At 33.4% G+C, this 26,580-nt stretch overlaps 4 protein-coding genes and 1 pseudogene across 4 annotated transcripts in view; 1 reads left to right on the forward strand and 4 right to left on the reverse strand.

Annotated features, from left to right (window-relative positions):
• The window catches only part of LOC18100868 (cysteine-rich repeat secretory protein 38), a 41,005-nt gene extending 34,769 nt beyond the window's left edge, over positions 1 to 6,236 (forward strand). The window contains exon 2 of the mRNA XM_052454433.1: positions 5,552 to 6,236. Coding sequence (XP_052310393.1) covers positions 5,552 to 6,075 — 524 coding nt within the window. The 3' untranslated portion in view covers positions 6,076 to 6,236. The remainder of the gene's footprint in view (positions 1 to 5,551) is intronic.
• LOC127903906 (cysteine-rich repeat secretory protein 38-like) overlaps positions 1 to 12,973 on the reverse strand; it is a 29,987-nt gene extending 17,014 nt beyond the window's left edge. Inside the window, exon 1 of the mRNA XM_052454435.1 lies at positions 12,651 to 12,973. The gene's annotated coding sequence lies outside the window, so the exon portion shown is untranslated. The remainder of the gene's footprint in view (positions 1 to 12,650) is intronic.
• On the reverse strand, positions 4,521 to 5,420 carry LOC18108882 (cysteine-rich repeat secretory protein 38). Its single transcript, XM_006387086.3, has one exon. The coding sequence runs from the start codon at positions 5,377 to 5,379 to the stop codon at positions 4,651 to 4,653; it is 729 nt and encodes a 242-aa protein (XP_006387148.1). The 5' UTR covers positions 5,380 to 5,420; the 3' UTR covers positions 4,521 to 4,650.
• Positions 11,711 to 12,657, reverse strand: LOC18109704 (cysteine-rich repeat secretory protein 38). Its single transcript, XM_024605257.2, has one exon. It carries the CDS (start codon positions 12,567 to 12,569, stop codon positions 11,841 to 11,843), a length of 729 nt encoding a protein of 242 aa, XP_024461025.1. The 5' UTR covers positions 12,570 to 12,657; the 3' UTR covers positions 11,711 to 11,840.
• A 4,869-nt stretch (positions 12,974 to 17,842) lies between the features above and the next one.
• On the reverse strand, positions 17,843 to 20,081 carry LOC18100866 (cysteine-rich receptor-like protein kinase 10; annotated as a pseudogene).
• Between the last annotated feature and the right edge of the window lie 6,499 nt (positions 20,082 to 26,580).

The raw sequence follows: 26,580 nt of genomic DNA on the forward strand, positions 1-26,580 counted from the left end.
AGTAATGAGCCGACTTCTTATAAAATATAAAAGAATGAAAATAAAAAAGAAGGAAGAGATTCATTTGATGAAGATCAACAAGATGTTCTTTGTGCTGCTGCAGACATGTTTGTGGACCAAATAGGTTCACCTCTGGAATAAAGTCCACGAAGAAGCATGGACGTGTTAGATTTCAGATTATATAGCCCGATGAAAACAACACTAACATTAGATTTAATTATTGGATTTAATTTAAATTTTTCCTAGAGAATTTACATGCAATTTTCATTTAGAAAACGACCTTGCAAGTCATCACACCACTGAATCTCCCAAAATTAGATTCAAATGTTGGTGTTTTATCTATTTTAATTATTTATTTTTGTTAATTTTGGATAAAATATAAAAGAATGAAAATAAAAAAAAAGGAAGAGGTTCATAATTTGATGATGATCAACTCTGAGAGAAGAGTGAAGAAGTAACAGAAAGTAACTGCTTATTATAAAAATATATGCACAGATTGATTGAGCATCCTTGCTGTGAAATATTTTATATTTTCAAGGGAACTCTGCAATATTTACAGAGTGTTAGAGGTATTTCTATTGATAATCAACTCAATCTTTTGTTAATCTTGATTTTTTAAGAGAAAAAAAGCTCAGATTTCAGCTTCGTATTAGTTTTAGTTAAAAAAAATATTAAAAACTCAAAAAGTTATTTAAAAACTCAAAAGAATAAAAAATAAAAAATAAAAAAATTGTTACGATGTTTTGCCAATTTCCATTTTTCTAAAGCTATAATGTTTTTTTTTTTTGTTTATTTACCTTGGAAATCTTTCTTTTACTTCATTTGAAAAAAAAAATCCCTTCTTGCAAGGTCAAATCCTCTTAGAAGTGATAAGAATCTGCATCGTTAATTACTTTTCTTGAAAAAATTGGTTGTATGAAATTGCAAACTTTAAAAGAATTTTAATAAGAGAATAACAATTGATTTTTAAAAAGTCAGATATATATTAAAATATTATTTTTAATATGAGAAACCAAACAATCTAAAAATATAAAAAAATTAAATAATTTTTTTAAATAATTTTACCCATCTCGTCTAGAACACAATAGGGTTATCTATCCTCCTACTTCTCCAAAATATTCTTGATGTTGACCCTCTATGACATGTTTTCATCATCGAAATGATAATTGTTGACATAATTTTTTTTTTAACATTGATAGAATATTGCATCATATTTTTTTTTCTAATTTTCTAGTGGCAACTCACAAAATCCTAAGAACCTAGATATTAAATTATAATTTACTCTAGCAAAAGTGAAACACAAAAAGGTTATTATATATCCGAGGCAGCAGGCCTATATATAGGGTTATTATTTCATCCATAAACTATACTATTTATTCAGAAGCCCATTGGACCTTAATCTACATAAGAGAAGAGAGCAATTCTCTCTTAACCCAATTAAATCCATGAAATACTCCAAGGTTCGAGTTACATCTTGAACTGTTAACCCACATGTCAGCGAGGTAATAAGTATTAACTATTTTTATTTTTATAATGACATTGCTTTGAATTTTTTTTTAAAAAAATTCAAAGATGTTATTTTAAAAAATAAAAAATAAAAAAATTAATCTAGTCTCGCCTAACTCATTGGATCACCCAATTTTTATTTGGTTAATTTTATACAAAAACCTAACCTGATTTAGATATCTACTTAACGAGTCAACTCTCAAAGCTATTATTAAAAGCACTACACTACTTAAGTGAAGGATTAATGCGGTATTATTTCTTAATCTTTAGGCTTAATTAACAGCATTAATCAAGTCATTGTTAATTAAGTGCAGGTGTCTATCCGATCATACCTTCGCAATATTTGATTGTGCAAGTGTCTATACGATCTATCCAAGCAGTAAGGTTGAGCACTTGAGATTGTGGTTATACGAGAGAGAGTGGGCAATTTTAAAATAATTAAGTGCCAACAATTAAGCAATGATCCACATGATTAGTGATAATTCATGCATGCAAGAGCAATAAGATGCATGGGACCTGCTCTGTCAGAAAGTGAGGCCAGCTTGTTTATAGACCAAGCCATGATAAGTTGGCAGATGCCCCCATTATCGTGATCTTGTGGTAAGTGGGTTTTAGCTAGATTTTACAATACAAGGAGCTGCAAAAGGAACCACTTGATTTCCACTACCTAAGTCTTCTAGATGAAGGTTGACAATCACGCATCTAATCACTTTGAATCTTTTCAAGTGATGCGTAGTGTCAAATTTGGCATTCAGAATATTCTCGAAGTATAGCTAGCTAGCTGGTATACCTAATTTGAGGTTAATCTTGGAACAACTCGTATTTCAAGATTATCTACATTCCCTTGTTTTGATACGATCAAGTTTGGTTGGACTAATTATCTTGGAAAACAGCTTGTATTACTGGATTATCAACAACATGTGTTTATTATTTTTATTTAAAATAATATTATTTTAATAAATTTATTTATTTTAACATGATCAAGCTTAATCGATCTTCTAAGTTACATATTATATCAAATTACATATTTAAATTTGTTTAAAGTAAAATCTAGCATACATAATTACTATTTATAGACTCAAACTTGTCATTTCAGACAGAAACAAAGCTAGGTGTATTTTATAGGGAAAGCCAAAATTAATATAATAATATATATTATTAAAAAGTTTATTTATTTAAATTAAAAATATTAAATAATAAAAATTTTAAAATGTTTTGTAAGGGTCCGGACCCTGCTTGCCACCCCTAATTCCGCCCCAGATTCCAGGTCTATGGTTGGCATCCATGTCCCCCCTATCTATGGTCTGCCTGCCACTTAATAACTTGTGTCTCTTGTAAGAGTTTAATTTACAAAGAAAAATATGCAAACCCAAGTAATTTGTTTGGTCAAAGATGGGACTTGGTAAACGGTGTAGATGTCGGCAGTGTTTGGAGTTTGGGAGAGGTCAATCTCCTAAGATTTTTGAGAAATTTCTACTTTTTGATAATTAGTGCTGTGGTGGGAATGCTTTCGAAAGTCACCTGCAAACATGCGGCGCGGTGGGACTTTTATGAAACAGACTGATATATTGGAATGCTAATTACGAAGGACTCACTCACTACAACGACAAATGATATTAGTGGACTTTACTGCATCAATCAATTATATAATTTTTGTATTTGTTGTGAACATTTATGTAATTAATAACATTATTCTCGAGAATTTGGACGTACTATTATCTAAATCATTCCTTTTTGTATAAATATTCGGATGTGAAATACCTATTAAATATATTTATAAACAAGCTCCGTCGACATGTCTAAATTCAATAAAAAAAATTCAAACAAGCCACATGATTTTTTTTTGACAAAAACAAATTAAGTTGAAATTTTGAAACGTTAGTTGAGATTTGTCAAATAATCAATTTAACTTAATAGCTTAAATTATTAGGTGAGATCCTAAAATATGATTTATATTATTCTTTAATGCATCATCTCAAGTGAAAGCTCTTTGGATTTGAAACTTGTATAGATCCACATTACCCTTGACTTAATTTTTATCAACTAAATAGAAATGATGAGATTTGAACTCTGACAGCTTGGTTATCAAGCTTCGATACAATGTTAAAGAACCAATTCAATTTAAAAACTTAAGCTGTTAAGTGAGGTCACAAGATATGATTTATATTATTCTCTAATAAGTTTGGGATCATGTACTCGATTTAGATTTAGATTTATAAGTTGTTGTTTAATAAATAAAAAAATCCAGAAAAGCCAATGAGTTTTTTTTTTAATAAAAACAAATATAAACTCTTATCCTATCATTGAATTAGATGCATTGGTCGAGATTGAGATCATATGTCCAATTTAGGTTAAAATAATTCAAAAGTTGTTGTGGAAGAAATTTCTTTATTATTTTTAGATTCCTTTCATAGTTAGGTTTTGAAAATTTTATTTTATTTGAGTTTTCATTAATTAGATTCTAGTCAGGTCAATTTAACTTGCTATTTAAATAATTTTGTATATTATTTCTTAGAGGAATTAAGAATCATTGATATTCAAGATTTATTAAATCAAAGTTCTCCATGCAGTTTAATTAGCTCTAATTTTAAATTTCAAAAAACTCTATTTTTTTTCATTATATTAAGATTTAAAATTTAAAATTTAAATTGTAAAAAGCACGTGAGATTTTGAGCTAGCAGATATTAAGATTCTTCTAAGACTAATTAATGATAAATAGATAGAGTTGAGGTTTGAAAACGAGATGTTGTTGCTCTTATTTTATAAAAGTATTTTTGAACTTCAAGCTCGTTACAATCTGTATTTTTAAATTGTCTAATTATGCCATATTTTTTTTGTCTCCAAATTGAAACAAAACCAACCTCTATATCATTAGAAACTACTTCAAAAAATCAGCTGATAAACATCAGTTGATACCATCTCGTAGCTGTATATCCTGTGATCATGCTAGTCAAAAGAATGGATTCCTCTTCTGTCAATCGTAACATTAACTAATGGGAGAAACTCATGGGATCTTAAAATTAACCACACAGAGAACTTTTTATTCAATATTAATACATGAAAGTGACTAAAACATGAAGTGCGAACACATAAAATAAGGGTTTCATTCCCTTAATATAGTGTCCATCAACATTCTCCAAGTGATTAAGCATTGACAAAAGGGTATATTTCATATCTGAAATTGCAACTCCCACTGACAACTCTGCCACCTTCTTTCCCATCACAGCAGCTTGGAAGTTCACCGATTATACCATCGAGGCATTTCTTACAGACAGCACTAGAAAGATCCCGAGTGCACTGGACCAATCCATATAGCTTGGTTGATTCTCCTAGCTCCATCTCTCCTGTTTCGTACAACTTGGGGGTTGCTTCAACTTTATTGGCAAGCTGGGTCAAAAGCTCTTTGGTCTTTCCGTTGAATGTAACTGGCTCACTTACAACTTTCACGTTCCACATATAGAACTTGTTTCCGTTATCAATTTGGCCAAAGAATCCATTGTTTGAGTACTTCACAAGACAGTTATCATACCAAATGATGGCCGCTTTATTGTATGGACAGCGCTTTCGAATCTCACCGCCTGCCTCAACAACACAGGTCTTGCAATCTGAGGTTGAGGCGTCACCTCTACAAAGAGCAAGCCCATATGCTTGGTCCGGGTTCTGGCCTATTGAACCCAGACCAAATCCTGTACTAGGGGCTTGATAGTAGAGGTAACTAGTAAGCTTGTTTAGGTTGGATTCATAGGGGCCATTGGCAGTGAAGTTCTCAGGAGTTGAACAGAAGTGGAAAAGTGGGTCAGCTCCAAATCCAGTGTGGACAAGGAGAGAAAAGGCTAATAGACATAGAAAGGAGGCGAAGTTGGAGGAAGACATGGTTGCTAGAGCTGATTGATGATCTTAAACTTGGGATAATACTGGGATATATAAAGCAAAAGCAGCATTGACTTAGATGAGGTTAAGGGGTTGACCCTTTCATTTGTTTTATTAGGGATAGAACGTTCTATTTGAATTTGCTATGCTGAAGGCTTTGCCCTTGGTTCTTTAGGTCAGAAAAACCTAGACCGACCATATGGGCTCGTTCTTTGCAGAGGAGATGTCTCATCCCCAGACTGCAGTGCCTGTGTTGCTGATGCAACCAGGGAGATCCGCAAGCGCTGCCCATACGGTAAAAGTGGATTCATAGCTTACGATAACTGTCTACTGAAGTATTCAAACAAGGACTTCTTTGGCCAGATTGACAGCCAAAACAAGATCTACTTGTATAACGTGCGAAATGTGAGCAATCCAGTGGTATTTAATCAGAAGACAAAGGACTTGTTGGGCCAACTGGCAAACAAGGCTTATATCGCAAGGAAAATGTATGCCGCTGGAGAGTTGGGCCTTGGGGGATCGAAGAAACTTTACGGAATGGCTCAATGCACAAGGGATCTCTCTAGTGCTAATTGTAAGAAGTGTCTTGATGGTGCTATAAGTGAGCTTCAAGGTTTTGCTGGTGGAAAAGAAGGGGGTAGGGTTACTGGTGGGAGTTGTACGGTTAGATATGAGATTTATCCATTTGTTAAAGCTTAAGCTCTTGTGCTGTTCTAAGGGTTTAATGATCAATATGAAAGAAACACTAGAAATAAGTGTTCTAGCTAACTAGCTAAGAACACATGAAATTTAATCTTGAATAATTCAAGTGTTTGTTTGATTTTAAGTCTTAATAAAGTTCTCTTGTATTGTTTGATTAATTCACTTCATGCCTTTGAGATATTCTCACGGGTTAGAACATTGTTTTTTAGATCATAATTATTATTTAACATTATTATTATACATATATTAACAGTCAACTTGATTTTTTATTTAATTCAAGTTTAAAAATAAATTATATATATATGAGCATCTTGATATAATCTTGTTAAATAAATACATTAAAAAAGCTAAATTCATCCCAGTCAACCCTCAACCCGTCAAACTTATAAACATGGTTATAAACTCTATTAGATATGAAATTAGTTTTTTAATTTTTTTCTAGGCCAATGAAAAAACAAAAGTCACCGGCCTAATACAATAAAACCGAAGCACATGGCCAAGACATTAAAAATAAAATTAAAAAAACAAATCAAAAATAAAAAAAGAGAAAAAACCAATAGGACCCAGTGCAAAAGAATCTAGACGCGTGGGTCTAAATAGCCTAGACCAGTTAGGCCTGTTTATCTAGACGCGTGGGTCTAGATCACCTAGACCAGTGAGGCCTGTTTCAAGGCTGGGCTATTTTTCTTGTTTTTTTGTGTCGTTCATATTTTTTGTGGAGTGATTTTCGGAAGAATTTTTGGTCTATGCCAAGCATCAAATGCTTCTAATCACCGGACCTATTATATAATATTCACTGTATTTTAATTTAATTTGCAAGCAGACAAATTTGAAATGGAAATGCACATGGATTTCTTTGGAGATGCGCGAAATATTTGAAAGTATAATAATAGTTATTTTTTAAAATATTATTTTTTAAAATATTATTTTACTTGAAAATATATTAAAATAATATTTTTAAAATAAAAAATTAAACAAATAATTCCCCAAGTTTGTTAACTAATTTTCAGGAGACAGAATATTTTGAGCTATGCTGTATCTAATAATCAATGCTTTCTCGTAGTTTTTCGTGTTACAATTAAATTTAAACAACGTAATTTGACTGAAAATATACTTAAAACGAGATTTCTTTATAATCCCATGAATTTAATGACATTAGATATCTTTGTGGTATTGATTTTTGATAAACACATTCTTATAGTTTTAATTTTAGTAATTAAGTTTCTATAATTTTCTCATTTAGAGAGCGTTAGAGGTAATTCTATTGATAATCAACTAAATCTTTTGTTAATCTTGATTTTTTAAGAGAAAAGAGCTCAGATTTCAGCTTCTTATTAGTTTTAGTTAAAAATTATTAAAAACTCAAAAAGTTATTCAAAAAATCAAAAGAATGAAAAATAAAAAAAATTGTTACTATTTTTTGCCAATTCCCATTTATCTAAAGCTATAATTTTTTTTATTTATTTACCTTGGAAATCTTTCTTTTACTTCATTTGGAAAAACAAAAAACCTTCTTACAAGGTCAACTCCTCTTAGAAGTGATAAGAATCTGGATCGTTAATTACTTGTCTCGGAAAAATTGCTTGTATCAAATTGCAAATTCTAAAATAATTTTATTTATAGATGGTTTAGAAATATGATAACAGTTATTTTTTAAAATATTTTTTTAATCAGAGATATATTAAAATAAATTTTTTTATTTTAAAAAAATTATTTTTAATATTAACACATCAAAACAATCTAAAAATATATAAAAAATTAAATAAATTAAATTTTCAAATTTTACCCATTCCGTTTAGAACGCAATACTAAATAATTGCTAACTATCACCCCTACTTCTCCAAAATATTCTTGGTGTTGACCCTATGACATGTTTTCATCATCGAAATAATAATTATTGACATAATTTTTTTTTTAAATTGATAGAATATTGCATCATTGTTTTTTTCTAATTTTCTAGTGGCAACTCACAAAATCCTAAGAACCTAGATATTAAATTATAATTTACTCTGGCAAAAATGGAACACAAAAAAGTTATTATATATCCGAGGCAGGCCTATATATAGGGTCATTATTTCATCCATAAACTATACTATTTATACAGAAGCCCATTGGGCCTTAATCTACATAAGAGAAGAGAGCAATTCTCTCTTAACCCAATTAAATCCATGAAATACTCCAAGGCTCGAGTTACATATTGAACTGTTAACCCACATGTCAGCGAGGTAATAAGTATTAACTGTTTTTTTTTTTTTTTAATGACATTGCTTTGAATATTTTTTTTAAAAAAAATTAAAAGATGTTATTTAAAAAAATAAAAAATAAAAAAATTAATCGAGTCTTGCCTAAATCACAGGTTAACTCATTGGATCACCCAATTTTTATTTGGTCAACTATATACTTAATTTTAAAAGAAATCTAACCCCATTCAGATATATATGGACTCTCAAAGCATAACAGTGTTTTATTACCTTACTATGAGCATTTTACCAATTCTCGACAAAGGAGTAAAGTTCGTATCTAACACTTTATACTTTGATTATTCTTCATGTCATCCTTGTACCATTCTTATTTCTTAATCAAATTATCAATCCAAATAACATTGTACAATAAACAATCGTTAATTAATTGATGACGTTAATTTTGATGAAAATAAAGTTAAATTATCAAAGAAATAGATGTACATATCTACGTGAAGTCAAAATCCTTAAATTCAAAGTGAAGGATTAATGTAGTATTATTTCTTAATCTTTAAGCTTAATTAACAGCCATTATTAATTAAGATATCTTCACATTATTTTTTTTTATTATTAATGTGGTTGTTCAGACTAGCTTGTATGTACTTTGATTAATTCTATAAGTTATATAATTAATAATTATATAAATCTTTAGTAACCAATATACTTCAACTCATGATTATTGAAAAGCAACTTCAAAACCTGATGATATCTTCGCAATATTTGATTGTGCAAGTGTCTATCCGATCTATCCAAGCAGTAAGGTTGAGCACTTGAGATTGTGGTTATACGAGAGAGAGTGGGCAATTTTAAAATAATTAAGTGCCAACAATTAAGCAATGATCCACATGATTAGTGATAATTCATGCATGCAAGAGCAATAAGATGCATGGGACCTGCTCTGTCAGAAAGTGAGGCCAGCTTGTTTATAGACCAAGCCATGATAAGTTGGCAGATGCCCCCATTATCGTGATCTTGTGGTAAGTGGGTTTTAGCTAGATTTTACAATACAAGGAGCTGCAAAAGGAACCACTTGATTTCCACTACCTAAGTCTTCTAGATGAAGGTTGACAATCACGCATCTAATCACTTTGAATCTTTTCAAGTGATGCGTAGTGTCAAATTTGGCATTCAGAATATTCTCGAAGTATAGCTAGCTAGCTGGTATACCTAATTTGAGGTTAATCTTGGAACAACTCGTATTTCAAGATTATCTACATTCCCTTGTTTTGATACGATCAAGTTTGGTTGGACTAATTATCTTGGAAAACAGCTTGTATTACTGGATTATCAACAACATGTGTTTATTATTTTTATTTAAAATAATATTATTTTAATAAATTTATTTATTTTAACATGATCAAGCTTAATCGATCTTCTAAGTTACATATTATATCAAATTACATATTTAAATTTGTTTAAAGTAAAATCTAGCATACATAATTACTATTTATAGACTCAAACTTGTCATTTCAGACAGAAACAAAGCTAGGTGTATTTTATAGGGAAAGCCAAAATTAATATAATAATATATATTATTAAAAAGTTTATTTATTTAAATTAAAAATATTAAATAATAAAAATTTTAAAATGTTTTGTAAGGGTCCGGACCCTGCTTGCCACCCCTAATTCCGCCCCAGATTCCAGGTCTATGGTTGGCATCCATGTCCCCCCTATCTATGGTCTGCCTGCCACTTAATAACTTGTGTCTCTTGTAAGAGTTTAATTTACAAAGAAAAATATGCAAACCCAAGTAATTTGTTTGGTCAAAGATGGGACTTGGTAAACGGTGTAGATGTCGGCAGTGTTTGGAGTTTGGGAGAGGTCAATCTCCTAAGATTTTTGAGAAATTTCTACTTTTTGATAATTAGTGCTGTGGTGGGAATGCTTTCGAAAGTCACCTGCAAACATGCGGCGCGGTGGGACTTTTATGAAACAGACTGATATATTGGAATGCTAATTACGAAGGACTCACTCACTACAACGACAAATGATATTAGTGGACTTTACTGCATCAATCAATTATATAATTTTTGTATTTGTTGTGAACATTTATGTAATTAATAACATTATTCTCGAGAATTTGGACGTACTATTATCTAAATCATTCCTTTTTGTATAAATATTCGGATGTGAAATACCTATTAAATATATTTATAAACAAGCTCCGTCGACATGTCTAAATTCAATAAAAAAAAATTCAAACAAGCCACATGATTTTTTTTTGACAAAAACAAATTAAGTTGAAATTTTGAAACGTTAGTTGAGATTTGTCAAATAATCAATTTAACTTAATAGCTTAAATTATTAGGTGAGATCCTAAAATATGATTTATATTATTCTTTAATGCATCATCTCAAGTGAAAGCTCTTTGGATTTGAAACTTGTATAGATCCACATTACCCTTGACTTAATTTTTATCAACTAAATAGAAATGATGAGATTTGAACTCTGACAGCTTGGTTATCAAGCTTCGATACAATGTTAAAGAACCAATTCAATTTAAAAACTTAAGCTGTTAAGTGAGGTCACAAGATATGATTTATATTATTCTCTAATAAGTTTGGGATCATGTACTCGATTTAGATTTAGATTTATAAGTTGTTGTTTAATAAATAAAAAAATCCAGAAAAGCCAATGAGTTTTTTTTTTAATAAAAACAAATATAAACTCTTATCCTATCATTGAATTAGATGCATTGGTCGAGATTGAGATCATATGTCCAATTTAGGTTAAAATAATTCAAAAGTTGTTGTGGAAGAAATTTCTTTATTATTTTTAGATTCCTTTCATAGTTAGGTTTTGAAAATTTTATTTTATTTGAGTTTTCATTAATTAGATTCTAGTCAGGTCAATTTAACTTGCTATTTAAATAATTTTGTATATTATTTCTTAGAGGAATTAAGAATCATTGATATTCAAGATTTATTAAATCAAAGTTCTCCATGCAGTTTAATTAGCTCTAATTTTAAATTTCAAAAAACTCTATTTTTTTTCATTATATTAAGATTTAAAATTTAAAATTTAAATTGTAAAAAGCACGTGAGATTTTGAGCTAGCAGATATTAAGATTCTTCTAAGACTAATTAATGATAAATAGATAGAGTTGAGGTTTGAAAACGAGATGTTGTTGCTCTTATTTTATAAAAGTATTTTTGAACTTCAAGCTCGTTACAATCTGTATTTTTAAATTGTCTAATTATGCCATATTTTTTTTGTCTCCAAATTGAAACAAAACCAACCTCTATATCATTAGAAACTACTTCAAAAAATCAGCTGATAAACATCAGTTGATACCATCTCGTAGCTGTATATCCTGTGATCATGCTAGTCAAAAGAATGGATTCCTCTTCTGTCAATCGTAACATTAACTAATGGGAGAAACTCATGGGATCTTAAAATTAACCACACAGAGAACTTTTTATTCAATATTAATACATGAAAGTGACTAAAACATGAAGTGCGAACACATAAAATAAGGGTTTCATTCCCTTAATATAGTGTCCATCAACATTCTCCAAGTGATTAAGCATTGACAAAAGGGCATATTTCATATCTGAAATTGCAACTCCCACTGACAACTCTGCCACCTTCTTTCCCATCACAGCAGCTTGGAAGTTCACCGATTATACCATCGAGGCATTTCTTACAGACAGCACTAGAAAGATCCCGAGTGCACTGGACCAATCCATATAGCTTGGTTGATTCTCCTAGCTCCATCTCTCCTGTTTCGTACAACTTGGGGGTTGCTTCAACTTTATTGGCAAGCTGGGTCAAAAGCTCTTTGGTCTTTCCGTTGAATGTAACTGGCTCACTTACAACTTTCACGTTCCACATATAGAACTTGTTTCCGTTATCAATTTGGCCAAAGAATCCATTGTTTGAGTACTTCACAAGACAGTTATCATACCAAATGATGGCCGCTTTATTGTATGGACAGCGCTTTCGAATCTCACCGCCTGCCTCAACAACACAGGTCTTGCAATCTGAGGTTGAGGCGTCACCTCTACAAAGAGCAAGCCCATATGCTTGGTCCGGGTTCTGGCCTATTGAACCCAGACCAAATCCTGTACTAGGGGCTTGATAGTAGAGGTAACTAGTAAGCTTGTTTAGGTTGGATTCATAGGGGCCATTGGCAGTGAAGTTCTCAGGAGTTGAACAGAAGTGGAAAAGTGGGTCAGCTCCAAATCCAGTGTGGACAAGGAGAGAAAAGGCTAATAGACATAGAAAGGAGGCGAAGTTGGAGGAAGACATGGTTGCTAGAGCTGATTGATGATCTTAAACTTGGGATAATACTGGGATATATAAAGCAAAAGCAGCATTGACTTAGATGAGGTTAAGGGGTTGACCCTTTCATTTGTTTTATTAGGGATAGAACGTTCTATTTGAATTTGCTATGCTGAAGGCAAGAAATCTCAACTTTGAGGTTAGGTGATTTGAACAGTTGATGAATGTAAAAACTAGATTAGTTTCATTTGATAAAGCTTGCTAACACAAGTGGTTGAGAGCTAGAATAGGATATAAGGAAGGTATTCGGTTCAAGCCCAATTCAAAAATGGTGCAACTTTTCCAGGAAACAAGATGGATTCTCGTGATCTAAACACTGAGATGATCTGATGCGAATAGTTCAAGTAATGAGCCGACTGCTTGTAAAATATAAAAAATGAAAAAAAAAATGAAGGAAGAGATTCATAATTTGATGATGATCAACTCTGAGAGAAGGGTGGAGAAATAAAAAAAAGTAACTGCTTATTATAAAAATATATGCACAGATTGATTGAGCCATATCCTTACTGTCAAATATTTTATATTTCAAAGGGGACTCTGCCATATTTATTTTAGAGTTAAAATTTAATTTTTTTTTGACGTCTAATTCTGCTGCTGACACATTTATGTACCAAATACATAGGTTCACAAATGAAATAAAGTTCACGAAAAACCCTGGACGTGTTAGATTTCAGATTATAAAGCTTGATGAAAATAACGATAACAATAAATTTAATTATTGGATTGAATTTAAATTTTTTTAAAAGAATTTACATGCAGTTTTTTTTTTTAGAAAACGACTTTACCAGTCATAAATTTTTCAAAATTAGATTCAAAAGTTGTTGTATTGTCTATTTAATTTAGTTATTTGTTTTTGTTAATTTTGGGATTTTAATTAATTTTTCTTGTTAGATTTAGATTATTTGATTAAATCGGTTTTAGAACTTTTATATAAATTATATAGTTAGAGTTTTAGATTCATACTATTATTCAGATTTTTATAAAACATCAAAGACTTTTCTATAATTTCTCAATAGTTTTAGAATTGTAACTTTAAAGATTAAGAACCCTAGTTTTTATCTTCGCATATCAATTTTAAATTTATTAATAAAATTAATTAGACAAAAATATTTCCTCACTAAAAATCCAATAATAAAACTCTAATTTGGTCATCTCAAGTTGAAATAATCTTATTCCTACCACCCAAACCAACCATGTCTTGAGAGCAATTCGGGAGGAAAATATTTGAAGATAAATAATTATTTTAAACAAATAAAAATGGGTGGTCTACATGTAATTCAACCTCTAATTAAAAAAATAGTCCTAGTCCATATAAGTTGCGGTCCAACAACACCTTACCTGTTTTTATTTTTTATTTTTAATGAAAAAAAATGAAGGCCATTCAAGGTGTTTGACCACGATCCTAAATGATTTTAAACACCTACTAGCTAGCAAGTGCTTCTTTTTATGAATGTAGTAATTTCAGAAATACTAACTCATGGCTTTTGAGCATATTTTTCAAATGAAAGCACCTAACGAGGCTTCTTATGAGAAAGCTCACTCGCAAATACCTCTTACGGAGGGAAATTTTCCAAGCTCACTTAGGAAAAATAGAGTAAAATTCAGAATTGTATTTTAGCTTCACAAGATTACTGTTCTTTGGACGTCAAATTATTAGTTCCAATTAGTGTATTTTATAGTGTTTGAGATTACGGTAAAAATTAATTTTTAAAGTGTTTTTTATTTGGAAATATATCAAAATAATATATTTTTTTATTTTTTTAAATTTATTTTTAATATCAGCATATCAAAACAATTCAAAATTATAAAATTTTTCTTTTGACACCTACAAATCAAAACCATTCAAAAATATATAAAAAATATTAATTTAATATTTTTTATATATTTAATTTAATATTTTTTAAAATAAAAAATATTTTATAAAACGAGTTAAACCGCAAAAACAAACTAACATAATTGAGCATTCCTAATCTCATACCATTCTTAGCCAACTTCACCTCATGATCTCCTTGCTAATTAGTTTACTTAGAGTTCTAGTAACATTGACATTTTCAAACTAGACTATGTTTAGTGTTAGACCATGTTTTTCAATAATTTCTTTTTTTTTTTAGTGGTGAATAACAATAATATATACTTGCTGAGGCCTGTAATGTCTACGTGCTTCCTTGATACGATACCATCTTCTAGAAAAACAACGAAATTGTGTATACTCTAGTTTTTAAAAATTTTGATTGATAGGTATAGGCACAAATTGTTTTACCATATAAATCTCACAGCATAAGAGCAAGAATTCTTTACTCGACCAGTCGACCTGCTCACACAGAATAATAAGAAATATGCATACTTCTCTAACAGCTTATGCATATATTTCCCAGAATTTTTACAAAATAGTTGATTGCAGTTTGATAGTCAGACAGACCACTGACTTGGTATTCTCATTAAAATATGGTCTTTGAAAAGAGAGGAAGCTGTCAGCATACAAGGATTCGCCAACTCAAAGAAGACATACAAGGAAGTAATAAATCATCGGAATTATCAGATACATTCATTATTAACATAGTAATGAGCCACTTTGAAACCTTAACAAGGAATAATGACATAGAAATTCCAAAAATTCTTTTAAAAAATGAAATCCCATGCAAGTTCATCTTTGAGTGCTTAATTTGATGTCTGAAATCAGCATCATCGAAGTGGGGCGCCGTTTTTCTTTTTTCTTTTATATCAGGAAGAAACTTAGTTTCTTTGTTAGGTGTTTTCCTCAAATCTACTTTCATCTTTAAATGGCAAACAATATTTGCCTGCCTCTGCAGACTGTGAAATGTGAACGTAGACAGGAAGCTTGCTATATGTTCCTATATTATAAAGACACTGAGCCGTGATGCGCTTTTTCTATGTAGCATATACTCTCTCACAAATCATTATAAATTAGAATAATGATTTTTTTTTTTAAAAATTTAATTTGATTTTTAATTTTTTTTTTATATAATTGAAGGATAGAGTTAAAAGATAGAGAATCAAAGAAAAATAGCAAGGAAAATAGGTGACAATTTCAAATGTCGTATGTAAATTTCACTTTAGTACTCCATCTTTTTTACTTAATAGATAACCGATCCCTTTAGTTTGTTGAAAATTCAATTTTAGTTTGAAACTTTATTTTTCTAATTTTCACTCCCTTGTTTGTTCAAGAAGAGAGAGTTATTGAATTTAGACGTAAAGAGAAAAAATTATTGTTTACACCAATTTTCACCATCAAAATGTTTGAAATTGGTGCCAACAAGTTCCAACAAGTAAGAGGAGTTTTATAATGGTTTTTGAGCTTCAATATTATCTAAAAAACAAATCTAAATCAAGAATTAAAAAATTTATTCGGTTTGATTTTGTGATTTGGACTGTTTTTTGGGTTTATTAGGTTAGTCTCTACATGATTGTTTGGAGTTTTTTTTTAGTTAAAAAAGATTGAAAATAGGTTTTTCGGGATAACTATCTTGATTTTCCAACCACCATAGTGATGACTGGAATATGGGTTGGTGGACAAAACTTCATCTACTTTTTTTTTAAAAAAAGGCGAACAACCCTTTAAAATAAAATAAAAATAGGCCTAGGCACCCGAGCTTGGGTTGGAAGGCCCACACACCTAGGCTCTTCCTTTTAAAGACTAATGGGAGCTGCTAGATCATAGACCGACGTGCCTTGACGTTTTTTTTTTGCCATTTCCTTTATATATATTTAGGTTAAATATAGATTTATGATAATAAATTTTTTAAATCTAGTGGAGTCTATGATATGAATCGTGAGTTTGACAGATTAAGCTATATCATTGAGGTTATTATTTTTTTTAATGTATTTTTTGTCCCTCAATTTAAAAAAAAATACAATTTCTCCCGTTGTTATTAATGATCTTTTTTGGCAAAAAAAAACGCCAAGACACGTTAGTCTATGATATGAATCATGAATTTGACAGATTAAGCTATATCATTGAGGCTATTATTTTTTTTAATGTATTTTTTGTCCCTCAATTTAAAAAAAATATAATTTCACCTGTTGTTATTAATGATCTTTTTTTTTATTTCACTTAAAACTAAAAATAATGTAATTTCATTATTTGTTGTCGATGATCTATTTTTGTTATCTACTTTTGTTATCTTAGTCCAACACGCCTTTCATGTTTTTTTTTTTTTAAAAAAAATATTTAATGCAATAAAACTCTCATTCGCTTTATCGTCATATAATTAAATAAAAAATAATTTCTAAGATTAAAATTTATTGAATTCAATAACATACATGACATGCGCTGGAGATTTAATTAGTTGACTCGAGCTCATTTAGTGTGTGTGGGTATTGAATCCGAGTGGACTAGTTTGATCTATATCATGATGAGTTGAGGATTGACCGCTCTCACAACACTTACAACTGGTGGTGATAATATGTTGAACATCTAAATGTGAAGCAGGTGGACAATTCTTGTAAGGGACTTTTTGGAAACACAGCCCATCATATAGTTGGCTAAGTGTGGAGTTATTTGAACCATCTAGGTGGTGGCCTAGTGGTAAGAGCTTGGAACTAAGAGGTTTGTTCCCTCTGTGGTCTCGGGTTCAAGCCCTGTGGTTGCTCATATGATGGCCACTGGAGGCTTACATGGTCGTTAACTTCAGGGCCCGTGGGATTAGTCGAGGTGCGCGCAAGCTGGCCCGGACACCCACGTTAAACTAAAAAAAAAAGTGTGGAGTTATTTGTGACAAGAATTTATCAGCTCACAATATCGAAATCTATCTCGGTAAAATGTTTCAGGTGTGGCAGTTTCAAATGTGGCGAAGTCCATATGTCTGGGCTATTCCAGAGAGTGATTTCTCAAATTGAAGGCAATTGAAAAAAGAAGAAAACATACAAGGAATCTCAAAATCAACAGACTTGAAAGATTTAATGTCTACAGACTTTTCACCAAGTATCCCTGCTTATGAAAATCTGAAGATTTAATGTCTACAGACTTGTTGTATCTGCAGCATTTTCTTGCTTATTTCATATGTTTCTCCCGGTTCTGAAACTTGAAAATTCTCTACAACTTGCTTAAACTTTCAGTCATCTGTAAAACCAAACAAAACTATTTACCATATAAATTTCACCTCACAAGAGCATGGATTCTCTATTTTCAGCTGTTAACTAAGAACAAACATAACTTCTGTGCCAGTCATGCGAACCCATTTCCTGAACTAGCAATGTCTCCATATAAAAATTTCACATCACTACCGACGATATAATTCAGTGATCGAAACCCAATTTATAGATTGTTGTGATGACACTGGCAACTGAGTTGAACCAGAATCTTCTGTTCCTGAAGCTGATCCAGAATTTTCCCTTGGCATGTAAAAACCTGGTCGTGATGGCGTGGGAGAGGTCATGGTGTTACCATTGAGCATCATGACAATCTGTGACATTGTAGGTCTGTCAGCAACAGCTTCTTGAACACACAACAACCCTATGTGGATGCACTTCAAAATTTCATTTTCTGGCCTTTGCCCACCTAATGTAGGATCCGCCAACTCTAAAGCTGTTCCATTGGTCCAGTATCGCCAGCATACTTACACAGCATACTTACACAGCTTTGAAGATTTATTGAATTACGGAAACTAGAGATCTTTTGACCCGTGACAATCTCCAAAACCAGAATACCAAAGCTGTATACATCGGATTTAGTTTAAAAGTGCCCCTTTTTAGCGTACTGTGGTGCCATGTAACCACTTTCATGTCAATAAAGCAAGAAATAGAATGTAAGTCTTCCATTATGTGCCGATGTATATAACTGTTAAGTCACATTTTATATATAGAAACTGTATCAAATGTAACAGAACTCAAAAGCTCAACACTTACTAAGCCTAGCAATTCGCTTGGTATTGCCTTGAGTTTGACTTCCCGAGAAAAGCCTGGCCAGCCCAAAATCAGAGATTTTAGGTTGCATGGAGACATCTAATGGCATAGCATAGGCACAACAACCAACAAGCCTACAAGGAAAAACAATTATTCCTTATTATTACTTCATTCTCATCGAGATCATTACACCACTCTCCATATAATAAACTCATATAACCGAGATATATAAGCATATCGGGTCACAGGTAAACATACAAGTCCATTCAAAAACATCACACAAAACAACACAATTTTATACAATCACACAAGCTCCTTACACTATTCATTCTCCTTTTATTTCTTATACATCATTTGTTATTTTACTTTTACAAACTTAAATATTGAAGAGTCTCCTATTCCGACAGGAGTCTTGTTTTTCTCAAGAGAGAGTGGAACAATCAAGTTTATTCACCCTGTCAGCTCATCAACTAGTGACCAAGTCTAACCATCTTGTTAGCCCATCAACTAGTGACTAAGATTAGTCACCCCAAATAGCCCAAAACACAGTCTTGGAAAGGCCGGTATCTACTATGAAGTTTTTACGAATTCATCAATACAGAAATTCATATAGGATCAAGGCCAAAATATTACCATCATTACTAGTTGAGTCTTTTGTTGCAGTTGCAGTTGAATTGAGTTGAACTGATGGAGGAGGAGAAGGAGGAGGTGACAGCATTGACAATGAAAAGAATGAATATATCTCGTAGCGAATACTGCAGCTGAGAGCATATACCCAAGAAGCTAAACTTTTACTCGAAAGCTGCGCGATATAACCGATAATACTTCAAAGACAGCGTAAACATTCATCTCCTGTTAAGTTTCTGGTGCACTGAGCCATACCATATATATCAATAGAACTTGTGTAACTAGTCCTTCCATCTGCTAATCTTGAAGTATCAGCGGCAGCGTTGGATGAGATGTTCCCAAGCAAACTTCCTAATTGGCTCCTGAAAAGAACCGGGTCTTCAGCATTCTGAGGGCTAAGAAAAACAAGCTTTATAACAATGTCAGCAGTTGAGAAAAATGGCAAGTCCGAGTACTGTGGCAAACAACTCTCGTTAAATACAAAAGCAACCTTCTGGTTAGGACACCGTTGGATGATTTTTGTAACTACAGAATTTGCACAGTCATGGCAAACTTCCTTGGGGGTAAAACCTGGACAGTTTTTGAGGCCATAAACCAGATTGGGGTTCTGGCCCAGGCCCACAGTAGAGATATAGTACCCTGTTAGAGAAGCATTTGCAGCTAATGAAGTGAGGGTAAGATTTAGGTTCTGCTGATAGGCACTCCCAGAAGTGTAATTCATGGAATTATCACAGTATGTAACTTCTTGGCCTTTAGAAAGGTAGTAAAAATGAAGAATACATGAAACCAAGAGTAAGAAACCAGCATCTAACATCATCGATTGCATAATTGTCAGTTCGGTGAAGGCTGCAGAGGAAGAATGAATGAGAAATGCATAAAGTTTGACATGAAAATATTGAACTTAAACCAGACACATATATGAAATTTCTGAAGGGTTTCAATAAGAAAATTACGAGGTTAATGCAGGGTGAGAGGGCTGGATTTTGTTCAAGAAAGTCCAAGCTTATGAAAGAACAAGGACTTCACTTGTATTATTGTATCAGTCAAAACAGAAGTCTAAGAGAGTAAACATCTTTCTTCCTGACTTCGTCAAACCAATCCCTGTGTATTTGTATGTTTTTTTTTTTTATTGGATAATCATCTAGAGATATTGAAAATACCATAAATTCAATAGGCAAAGTAAAATATAAGAATAAGAAAAAAAATAGACTTAGAAAAAAAAAATTTATCTACTACAACAAACCAAGATTGTCAATTCTGTTCTGTTTCGTCCGGAATGGCTGAAACATTCCATACCAATTCAAAAAACAGAATAAAACAGAATAATTTTCATCTTATTTTAAATCTCGGTCCTTTCCGGATTTTTTTGGCCAAATTTCAGCCGGAATGTTCCGGTTTCATTCCACGTGTTCCGTTTCGCTCTTGAAAAGTCATTGAATCAAATTGAACCTTGTTTAATTTAATTAATTAATTAAATCACCCAAGTATAAAAAACTCTTTTTCATTACTATTTTCAATAACAATAATATTAATAATAATATTGAAAATTATTATTACTATTTTCATTAACAATGATATTAATTTTTTTAAAATTAGATTTATCACTAATATATATATATATATATATATATATATATATGGTTTATATTCATGTTGTTTTTTTCATATTTATACTTTGTAGGAATTTGAGCAAAACAAGGGATGCTTTAGATTTCATTAACCTTGATAACATTGATCTAACTTTATATTTAAAATATTTGTGTTAAAACATTTTACTTTCATAATATTTTGATATTTTGTTTAAGTTGAATTACTTTAAGTTAAAGATCTATTTAATCTTGACTATTTAGAAATATTTTAAATTTTGAAATTATATTCGTTTGATATTGTGTTTGTATTGCATAATTTATAATTAATTTATCTTGAATTTGAATTATGTTTGTTGAATATATATATATATAAACAGTACAGCCCTGAAACGACATGCCGAAACACTCTGAAACTGAAACATTCCATTCCAATTGAAAAAACAAAACACCTACCGAAATGGAATTGATATCCTTGCAACAAACAACAAAGAGATTATCTAAGATGTCTTATTATACCATAATTTGATGCCATCAGAAAATCTTAAGAAATCATTTCCTGTATAAATGAAGTATGAATTCAAAATATACAACCAAATAGCAACCCATGAAGGATGTATTTGTCTTCTTTTAAGGTGGGAATAGATACAAACATAAAATCCAAGGACCTGTGCCAATTTTAAATCTAGAAACAACCCTTTCCAATGGCCTGCTCTCAGAATAATTGGAAATATTCATACTTCTCTATCAGCTCATGCATATTGCCAGTAGTTTTTGTTTGTGAACCTACAAAATAGTTGAAAGCAGTTTGATAGTTTAAAAAGGCAGTCAGACATCTGTTTGCTTATGTTAATGTCACATTTTACGAATAGATGCGAGTAATATGGTCTGATACTGACTCCATGAGAAGAAAATTTTCCAGGTCAGCACATCGAAATCTTCAACCTGGGTAAAATGTTTCATGAGACTTCATCTCTAATCCAGTGCAAATTCTTAGCATATGAAAACCATAATTAATTAATATCACACAGCCCAGACTAAATCTCAAGTAGCAAGTCAACATATGCAAATTTCAAATATTCACCGTGTTAGCTATTTGGAGACAAGCAATGTCCCACCTCCACTATGTGCTTAGTGGGAATACCTAATCTCCACTTAGCACAAGTGGAGGCAAACGGTGGGCATAAATCATGGCATGATTCATGCCCTTCACTCCTAGCTTAATATATATGTATGCTCAGTGAAGAGCTGGAGTGTTGTTGAGTGAAGAACGCAGAGAAGAGTGAAAACACAGAGAGAAAAACGTGAGAGAGAGAGCTTGAGTTGAGTAGAGAAGATTTTCTCCTCCTCCTTGTTTTGTTGTTTGTATTGTTTCTAAGCTTGATTAATACAAACCAGTAGCTCCGTGGAGTAGGCAAGTTGCCGAACCACGTAAATTTGTGTGTGTTTGAGTTCTGGAATTACCCAACAACTGGTATCAGAGCTTGTTCTTGAAAAAGAGGGTGTTTGATCCAAACTCAAAAATCAAAGTTCTCAAAACGTGTTTTTGACATTCCCATCGCGTAGAGGAAGTAGAGACGCATTCACTGGTGAAACCCCGGCGAAGAACCGACGTCCTGCATGACCGCACGCTCCAACACGCGCCGACGACAGCACTGCCCACGCGCGACCACTCGCGCCACGCTCTCCACGCGTCGTCTTCACCCGATTGTCTGCAACTGAACCGGGTTGACCCGCCACGCAAGCAGCCAGTCATCAGCCACGCCAGCAATTCTGCACAGTCATCTGCCACGTCATCAGACCAGTCATCAGCCACGTCATCACATGCCACGTCAGACACAAAGTGCGTGCATTTGCCACGTCATCTAAGGTGGGCCCGGATTTCTGACGTGGATGACACGTCATCTATCCACGTCATCACAGTGGGTTTTGATTCAGTGTTTCGCAGACACTATTTCCGCCTGACACGTGGCTTCATCAGCACCGTCTGTTGACCTAAAACTTTGACTGTTAAGATCTGAGCCATCCGAAGTCCGATTGGGGTGATCTCAGTGTCGTTTCCAATAGTTTTGGCCGTTCCGGACACATCTGTAAGGTCAGATTTGACAGATTTAAATCCGAGACATATTAAAATGGCAGATGAAATAAAAGCTGCGGGAATTGAAAAATTTGATGGAACAGATTTTGGATATTGGAAAATGCAAATTGAAGACTATTTATATGGGAAGAAACTTCATCTTCCTCTGTTGGGGAGCAAACCAGAAAATATGCCAGAAGAAGATTTGCAACTTCTTGATAGACAGGTTTTGGGCATTAAAAAGAAGAGTTGCTCACAATGTTACAAAAGAAAGATCCACTGCAAGACTAATGGAAGCTTTGTCTGGGATGTATGAGAAGCCCTCAGCAAATAACAAAGTGCACCTGATGAAGAAGTTGTTCAACTTGAAGATGACAGAAAGCACCTCTGTGACACAACATCTCAACAACTTCAATACCATTACAAATCAATTGTCATCTGTTGAGATTGAGTTTGATGATGAGATCCGTGCACTCATTTTGCTAGCTTCACTTCCAAGCAGTTGGGAAGGTATGAGGACAGCCGTGAGCAATTCAGCTAGAAAATCCAAACTGAAATATGATGACATCCGAGACTTGATTTTAGCTGAAGAAGTGCGAAGGAAAGACTCAGGTGAAAGTTCAAGTTCAGGATCAGCTCTCAACATTAACACTCGAGGGAGGAGACAGGATAGAGGCTTATCTAGAGGCAGATCCAAATCAAGATACAGAAGTAAAAGCAAGTTCGGACCCAGAAAGCAGGTTGAATGTTGGAATTGTGGCAAACCTGGTCATTTCATGAGGAATTGCACAAAACCGAAAAAACCTGAAGCTGACTCTGCAAACGCCACTACAGACGAGGTACAAGATGCTTTGATTCTTGCTGTGCATAGTCCTGTTGATGATTGGGTTCTTGATTCTGGTGCTTCATTTCACTGTACACCACACCATGAAATGATGCAAAACTATATTGCTGGAGATCACGGTGTAGTCTATCTGGCCGATGGACAACCATTGGATATTGTGGGTATAGGAGATGTACAAATCAAGACAATGAATGGATCTATATGGAACTTGCAAAATGTAAGGCATGTTCCTGATCTAAAGAAGAAGCTGATCTCGGTCGGACAACTTGATGATAGTGGTCATTCAATCCTTTTTTCTGGAGGTATGTGGAAGGTTTCAAAGGGAGCAATGGTTTTGGCTCGTGGAAAGAAAACCGGCACCCTGTATATGACCACAAGATTTGCAGACATTATTGCCTCTACTGAAGCAGAAAATCAAGCACATCTATGGCACTGTAGACTCGGCCATATGAGTCAAAAGGGGATGAAGGTACTTCAATCGAAGGGAAAGCTGCCAGAGCTTAAAAATGTTGATCTAGACATTTGTGAAAGCTGTGTTCTTGGAAAACAGAAGAAGCTCAGTTTCTTAAAAGTTGGCAGGACCTTAAGACCAAGAAAGCTAGAACTGGTACACACAGATTTATGGGGACCGTCTCCAGTAGCATCTCTTGGAGGTTCTCGGTATTACGTGACTTTCATTGATGATTTCAGCAGGAAGGTATGGGTTTACTTTCTGAAAAATAAATCTGATGTGTTTGAAACATTCAAGAAATGGAAGGCTATGGTTGAGACTGAATCAGGTCTAAAGTTGAAATGCTTAAGATCCGATAACGGAGGAGAATACATTGATGGAGGTTTCAAAGAGTATTGTGCTGTTAATGGTATCAGAATGGAAAAGACCGTTCCAGGCACACCGCAACAGAATGGCGTTGCTGAACGGATGAACAAGACCATCAATGAACGAGCTAGAAGCATGAGGTTGCATTCAGGGTTACCTCAAACATTCTGGGCCGACGCAGTTCATACCGCAGTTTACTTGATCAACCGTGGACCATCAGTTCCTTTGGAGTTCAGACTGCCCGAGGAAGTATGGAGAGGAAAAGAGGTACAACTCTCTCATTTAAAGGTCTTTGGGTGTGTTTCCTATGTTCATATAGATTATGATGCTCGCAACAAGTTGGATGCCAAATCCAAGAAATGTTTCTTCATCGGCTATGGAGATGAAGAATTTGGATATCGGTTCTGGGATGATCAGAATAGAAAGATTATCAGAAGCAGGAACGTGATCTTCAATGAGAAAGTTCTGTACAAAGCCAGATCAAGTGCAGAAACAGATAAGGCTGATTCAGATACAAGTCCACAAGGATCTGAATTCATAAGATTAGAAGGCCTTCCCGATGTTACTGAGCAGAACAACAATCAAGAGCCTTTACAAGAAGACTCAAGCATATCTGTACCCGCTACTACACAAGAAGAAGCGGAGCAAATTGAACCAGCTGTTCGCAGGTCTTCGAGGATGATAAAGCCCCCGCAACGGTTCACACTTTTACTGAATTACATTTTGTTGACAGATGGTGGTGAACCGCTAACTTATGAAGAATCCTTACAAGATGGAAACTCAAGCAAGTGGGAGTTAGCCATGAAGGATGAGATGAGTTCGTTGCTGAAGAACAAGACTTGGGAGCTAACCACACTGCCTGAAGGAAAGAAGGCTTTACAAAACAAGTGGGTTTACAGAGTGAAGACTGAGCATGACGGAAGTAAACGGTTCAAGGCAAGACTTGTTGTCAAAGGGTTTCAACAAAAGAAAGGCATTGACTACTCTGAGATATTTTCTCCAGTTGTGAAGCTCACAACAATCAGAGTTGTTCTGGGGATAGTAGCTGCAGAAAATTTACATCTTGAACAGTTAGATGTAAAAACAGCATTCCTTCATGGTGACTTGGAGGAAGATATTTACATGCAACAGCCAGAGGGGTTTGCAATGCAAGGAAAGGAGCATCAAGTCTGCAAGCTACAGAAAAGCCTATACGGTTTGAAGCAAGCTCCAAGACAGTGGTACAAGAAGTTTGACAACTTCATGTGCAGTTCCGGGTATACAAGATGCCAAGCTGATCATTGTTGCTATGTCAAACATTTTGACAACTCCTACATCATTCTACTATTATATGTAGATGATATGTTGATTGCAGGATCCAGCATTGAGGAGATTGATAAGCTGAAACAGCAGTTGTCAAAACAGTTTGAAATGAAGGATCTGGGAGCTGCTAAACAAATACTTGGCATGAGAATCTTCAGAGATAAAGACAAAGACGTACTAAAGCTTTCACAAACAGAGTATGTCAAGAAGGTTCTCAGCAGGTTTAGTATGGATAATACTAAACCAGTAAGTACACCACTGGGGAATCATTTCAAGCTCAGCAAAGATCAGTCACCAAAAACTGAGCTAGAAAGTGGATACATGGATAAGATTCCATACGCCTCAGCTATCGGCTCCTTGATGTATGCTATGGTCTGTACCAGACCAGACATTGCCCATGCAGTGGGAGTTGTAAGCCGATATATGAGCAATCCTGGAAAGCAGCATTGGGAGGCGGTCAAATGGATCATGAGGTACTTAAAAGGTTCCTCGGAAACTTGTCTCAGTTTCACAGCTGATGGTTTGAAACTTGAAGGTTTTGTAGATGCTGATCTAGCAGGAGATGTTGATAGCCGAAAGAGCACTACAGGATATGTATATACTCTAGGAGGGACTGCTGTTTCCTGGAGTTCTACCTTGCAAAAGATCGTCGCTCTTTCAACAACAGAAGCTGAATATGTTGCAGTCTCAGAATCTGCAAAAGAGATCGTATGGCTGTAGAGTTTCCTGAAGGAATTGGGCAAGTTGAATGGAAAAGGTACTTTGTATAGCGACAGTCAGAGTGCAATCTTCCTTGCCAAGAATCCAGCATTTCACTCCAGGACGAAGCATATTCAGATCAAATATCACTTCATCCGACAATT

The sequence above is a fragment of the Populus trichocarpa genome, chromosome 7 (genome assembly GCF_000002775.5).
Source record: "Populus trichocarpa isolate Nisqually-1 chromosome 7, P.trichocarpa_v4.1, whole genome shotgun sequence".
Classification (NCBI taxonomy): domain Eukaryota; kingdom Viridiplantae; phylum Streptophyta; class Magnoliopsida; order Malpighiales; family Salicaceae; genus Populus; species Populus trichocarpa.

Excerpts from the sequence above, each read along its gene's own strand:
- LOC18108882 (XM_006387086.3), bottom strand. The coding sequence starts at position 5,379 with ATGTCTTCCTCCAACTTCGCCTCCTTTCTATGTCTATTAGCCTTTTCT.
- LOC18109704 (XM_024605257.2), bottom strand. The coding sequence starts at position 12,569 with ATGTCTTCCTCCAACTTCGCCTCCTTTCTATGTCTATTAGCCTTTTCT.